The sequence below is a fragment of the Penaeus japonicus genome, unplaced genomic scaffold, assembly GCF_977035675.1.
Source record: "Penaeus japonicus unplaced genomic scaffold, GWHDUDI00000001_assembly GWHDUDI00000019, whole genome shotgun sequence".
In the NCBI taxonomy this organism is placed as follows: domain Eukaryota; kingdom Metazoa; phylum Arthropoda; class Malacostraca; order Decapoda; family Penaeidae; genus Penaeus; species Penaeus japonicus.
In genome coordinates, this window is record NW_028234421.1 from 23,348,132 (window position 1) to 23,354,131 (window position 6,000).

Consider the following 6,000-nt stretch of genomic DNA (forward strand, 5'->3'; position numbering starts at 1 on the left):
ATTATATATAGTTTTGATGTGTAATTGTAGTCTTCAACATTCTTACAATGTATTCATTCACTTTTGCATTTTTAAGTGTTAACCTCTTTATGAATACCAACTTTGTGTTAGCCATTCATATCCATGACTCCATGCCCTTTTCCACCCCACCCCTTTTTGTTTGAAATCCATCCTGTCTCCATCTGAATCCACCCCTGTGCATGTGTGCTGTTGTTTGTAGATGGCGGCAGTGGAGACAGTGGGTTCAGCAGCAGCCCCTGTGGTGGTAGTGGTGGTTTACGTCGCGCCTGCTCTCTGAGTGACCTCACCAACCCCACCACTCCACGACGCCTACTGCCAACTCCCCCTACGGGTATGCTTGCACCCGCACTTTTATACCCTTGTTTTTTTTTGTTTTTGTTTTTAAGTTTGTTTGTTTTCATCATGTTGTTGTTTAATATTTGGTTCACTTTTTTCCTTTTTATTTATGTGAACATCCTTTGATATGGCATCTCTTAGACATTTAATTGTAGTACAGTATAAACATAGCCAACCACCTACAAGTAATTGCAAGGTAGATTATAAGGAGACATTTTGTTTTATTAGTTTATAAAGAGAATACAGGAATGTAATTGTATGGTGAAATATCCAAGAACTAAAACTAATTGTCAGTTAGACTGTTACCGTGCTTTGCTTGCCATCTATTGATCATATGGTATGTTAGATCAGATTTAGATATATGAATCCTTCACTGTTTGGTAAGATTAGCAATTTTGCATGAATTCCAAGGTAGACATCTTTTTATTCATTAGAAATGTGATGTTGTAAAAAGTCTACACTAAATCAACTCTAAATTTGCACATGTGCAACTGAAACTTGTAAACTGTATGTTAGTATCTAGTCCCTTCTTTCATCTGCGACAACAAGATAATAATGATATAGTTTGGAGGAGTTTTGATTTTAATATTAAAGAGACTGATCTCAAGTTGAGACATGTAATCCACCAATCAGAATATCCGGGTGTTATTAGTGTTGCCATTTCCGTTTCAAGTAAAACCATGGTGTTCCATGTGGTGCCGTTTTCCATAGCCTAGCACCAATTGCCTTTCCACTCTTTGTGTTGTAACTGTTAACTGCTTTTGTTTACTGATTTTTTTGCTTTTGCATTTTAAGAACTTTATTAATGGTTAGTATCCTCTGTTATATGTTTTGTTATTTTTACCTGTCTCCTTTCGATCCATCAATTTGTGGTATTAGAATTAGAATTTAGATTTCTGTTTTATCACTTGGTCTCACACTCACCCCCCACCCTCACCCTTAAACTTAGATTTACACTTACTTTCACATACACACTGACACTCATACTTACTTACACTTACACTCACTCTCACTCTCACTTTCGCTCTCATTCTTACTCTTACTTTCATTCTTACTCTTACTCTCACTCTTAGTCTTACAATCACACATACATGAACACATATGCACATATGCATGTACACATGCACCCACATATGCACACATAACTGTATCTCAACTTGAGTACCTGTATGCCTCTTCTATGTCTCTAACTTCCATCTATGTGGGATATCTTAATCTGTTAATGGCGGGTGAAGTGATATCATGTCATGTGGTGGCAGCACTTGCTTGATATCACGTCATGGCTTTTTGTACGGGCAGCAAGCTAGGTGATCATGTGCACAGTGGTCAGCTGCAGCTAGATTGGGTGAATAGCCTGAGGCATTAAGGCTACTCATTTGAAAAACCCTATTTAGACCATTTGGAGACAAAACTGCCATGTTGTTATTGGGATAAGATTTAACCACATTCTGTCATTCTTATATTACAGTTATTCTCATGGCAGCAGAATACCCTATCTAAACAGTTCTTTACCCTGTTTTACTTTCTACACAGAGCACCACAACCAACTATGTTTTCATAGCTAATTTCTTGTTGTACCTCTTTGCTTTCCATTTTATATATATATATATATATATATATATATATATATATATATATATATATATTATATATATATATATATATATATATATATATATATATATAATATATATATATATGCATATATATATATATATATATATAATATATATATATATATATATATATATATATATATACACATATTTTTTTATTCAGTACTGTCCAATAAACTCAAAATACTACCCGGAATCACTGACTCGTTAATATTTCTTGGGCTATTGTTAAAAGTTTACATGTTTATGTATGTTTGTTTTTAATTGGATGTTTCTGCCATTAGCTTGTGTAGGATGACAAAATGCAATAATATATATATATTTTTTTAAATAAGTAGGCTATACATGTTTAGATTTTAGGAAAATCATACAAATGAAAAAGATACTCATGAATAGATAAATAGATAGATAGATTGATAGATAAACAGATAAATAGATATAGATACAGATACATGTACAAGTACAAGTACAAGTACAAATGCAGTTACAGATATAGATTCCCAGAGAGATATTTAATTATCTATAGTATACACTTTCTCACACTAGCAGTCACTTATTATAGTTTTGAATATGTGTTTATTGTATCTGAAATAGGTGACCTTCTTATATTTAGATGAATATCCTTGTCCTTCTATAGGTTTCAAATGAATATTGGTACTATTTACATGTTTTACCTTTTTTGTTTGAAGTGATTAAATCTTCCTTATTTGTTTCATTTTGTAAATGCTAATTTTTTTCTTAGTAGTCTAGCTAGTGCCCTTTCATTTGGTTGCCAGTTTGTACTGATGTTCTCATGTTGGTTTCATTTAAAGATAGTAGTCTTTTTACTTTATTATATTTTGTGTTATAGAGTTTTAGTAGATTTTTAGTGCATAAAATGAAACGGGGCTTAAACACCTTTTAATGTCTATTTATTAAACAATTTCTTTGAAAAATAGGTAGTTATATATTCGAATTTTTCTCAGTCATCCAATTAATTTCTTTAAATTGCAGTATTAAAAAGAAAATCAGAATAAAGATAAATATCGATAAATATAGGAATCATGTTAAATACTGATTGGTGTAATAAAGACAAAAAGAGAGAGAGAGAAAAGAAACAGTTTGAATTATAGATAAATATAGGATTCATGTTAAATGCTGATTAATGTAACTGAGATATAGAAAATATATCATTAATGATTCACTAAACATATCCCCAGACCTTCTCATGGGAACTTTTTAAATGTTCTACGGAGTTAATGTATATAAAAGATATCATAATTTCAAATTGAGAAATAGACATCCTTGTCAACATGCTATTGAGAAACACATATCAGAAGGATTAAGCAATAGGAGAGTGGCCAGGTGGCAATCCAAGAAAATGGTGAATTAGTTAACGATAGGAATTATGAGATTCATAAATAGAGGATGAAAAGAAACATATAGCAAAGAAAAAGGTTAGGGATTATGCAAATGAATTCCACTTAATTAAAGGATCGTTGAATGACATGACCGTCTTATGTCATTTCAGTCGGAGGGAAGAAGATGGGCGGAAAATCCAGCAGCAAATCGCCAGGACGATCACACTCTTCTCTGTCGAGGTCCAGTTCCATCGGTGTTCTGAATCAGGTGAAATTCCTCTTTGGTTATAACTTGAATATTTGATGCAAGAATACCTTTTTGCCTTTTGAGATTATTGGAGATAAGAGAGAGCTCAGAAAATGAGTAAGAGTTTTTGAAAACAGACTGGCGAGGATGGGTCGAGAAGTGACAGGCCCATGAGACCAACGATCGCTTCAATGAACAAGATGACGCCTCGAGCCCTCAAGAGGAAGGCGTCCCTGTCACAGGCTGTCTCAACAGGTAAACCTTATAAGGGCGTTGTCTTTCTTGGACAAGTATGATACCATTTATATTTCTTCTTGTTCTTTTTTTCCTTTTTTTGTGTCATAAAAGGCTTGTAGGCAATATTTGACAGATATGTCTTTCATTGTCATGTTCAGTGTGAAATATTATTATTATTGTTGTTGTTGTTGTTGTTGTTATTATTATTATTATTAATTTTGTTATTGTTGATTTTTATTACTATTGTTATTATATATTTTTTTCTTTCTTTCTTTTTCTTTTTCTTTTTCTTTTTCTTATCATTATCATTGCTACTAGAAACAGTTATTATTATTATTTTTGATTTAATTTATTTCCTTTTTTTATTATGATTATTAATTGATATGTTATATTTTAAATAAAGGTATAGATTTCATATTTAAAGCTATTGACCCTTTTAATTACAGGCGACATTCGACAGTTTCATGAAGATTCAAGCTCAGAAGACACGTCTCCTTCAGAACACAAGAATATGCGTAGCCGTACCTTGGGTGGAGATAGGTGAGTGAGGGTAGAAAAGTTGATTAAGAGTTATTAATTTAGTTATCATTATCCTTTTTGCCATTGGTTACACACAAACACATACACGTGCGCACACATACTCAAGGGTACACGTCGTAGCATGTAATCTTAGTTATGTCGCTGCTGTCATTTGCAGTTCCATGCTTAAGGTGATGGTCATCAATAGTTTGATTTGCAATCATTGATATTTATTCAGACATTCTGAATTGACATTCCATTTTTTTTTTTTTTTTTTTTCATTTCAAAGTCCATCCACAAACACCTCTTCTTGGAATATTCAATTATATGTATATGTGCAGTAAACCCTTGCTTCATATTGCATAGCTGATCATTTCCTGACTATTTCAGCGCCTTGTCAATTTTCGCATTTTGACTAGAAATGGTTTCAGTGGAAATTAGTGTCTTTATGGAAGGAAAATATCATATCTTATGAAACCAAAAACCAAACAAAAAAAACGAGCAGCTTTTATGATTTGATAAGCTTTTAAGGGAATCTTATTTTAACCTTGATGATAAACAGTTGCAATTATTGTTGATAAGCATGGCCTGATGAAGAAAGCATTAATGTGTTTAAAACATCACATTGTTTTGCCAGTCCTAGGCATGGTTGACCCCCAACAACCTGTTATGTGTTGAATCCTAGGCTCTATGGAGGAGGTGCAGGACAGACTGTCTGCAGCATCAGACGTTGCTTGCTTGAAAATAGTTTTACAGGTTTGTGAAAATAGATTCTGCAGATGGCCAACATTTTCTATATGCAGTTTTGAAACAGGCTTTTCAAATGTCTTGTCTGCAATGCTGTTGCAGAAGACAATGCAACTGGTTGCCTTTTTCTGCATATTTTTTCTTCATGTTGCATATGAGTGACTTGTAAGGAGATGCTGCCAATTTGCTGCTAGCCAAGTGTTCAGGAATTCACAATTTTCTCTTGATTCAGAAACTCACATATTCAAAACATTCCACAATCTGTGAAACACATATGAGCCACAATGTTCCCAGATGCCGAAGATTGGATGTCAACACCAGTTCAACTTAGTCGTTCAGAAGACGAGATTGGGTCTACATATTCACTGCCAGTAAAAGTTCTGATTATCAAACTGTGATTTGTGACTTTTGTCCTTAGTTCATTCAGACAATCTAAAATGAGGGTTTACTGTATATACTTACATATTTTATCAAACACATACAACAGTCATATTGATATTGATATTGCTAGTAATACATGTCCAGTACTTAGAGCCACAATTTTGAGAGTGTATTTTGTTGGTAAAACAGGCATACTTGCATGTAGTGACAATGCTTTTGTATAACCTCAACACACCATAGAGTGACAGAAAAAAAAGCACTGCAGGAGATAAGTATAACGATCAATGAGACAACCTTTTCAGAATCCTCCTGGATGTCGTCCTCAAGTCTTGAGGAGGAAGTGCAGGAGGATGTTGTCCCCTCATTTAATAGATTTGAATAAACGTTTTAAAGATTCTTCTGAATTTCGTCTCTAGACCAGACGATGAACTTCAGGGAGATTTCAAAACTGTTATCTCATCTCCTAATGATTGCACATAGTGTTTTTATTCTGTAATTTAAACAATAGAGTAGAATGTTCTGCCATTCATGTCATATGGTGACAGTGTATTGTCCC

General features: G+C 33.4%; 1 protein-coding gene across 19 annotated transcripts in view; it reads left to right on the forward strand.

Annotated features, from left to right (window-relative positions):
• Window positions 1-6,000, forward strand: part of Wdr62 (WD repeat domain 62) — a 155,922-nt gene that overhangs the window by 142,933 nt on the left and 6,989 nt on the right. For 12 of the 19 annotated variants that reach the window (XM_086547531.1, XM_086547537.1, XM_086547543.1 and 9 more), the window contains 4 exons: window positions 221-352; window positions 3,484-3,581; window positions 3,698-3,815; window positions 4,244-4,337. In XM_086547531.1, the coding sequence (XP_086403657.1) occupies window positions 221-352; window positions 3,484-3,581; window positions 3,698-3,815; window positions 4,244-4,337 (442 nt within the window). The remainder of the gene's footprint in view (window positions 1-220; window positions 353-3,483; window positions 3,582-3,697; window positions 3,816-4,243; window positions 4,338-6,000) is intronic. The other 7 variants (XM_086547539.1, XM_086547542.1, XM_086547538.1 and 4 more) reach the window with 1 other exon arrangement.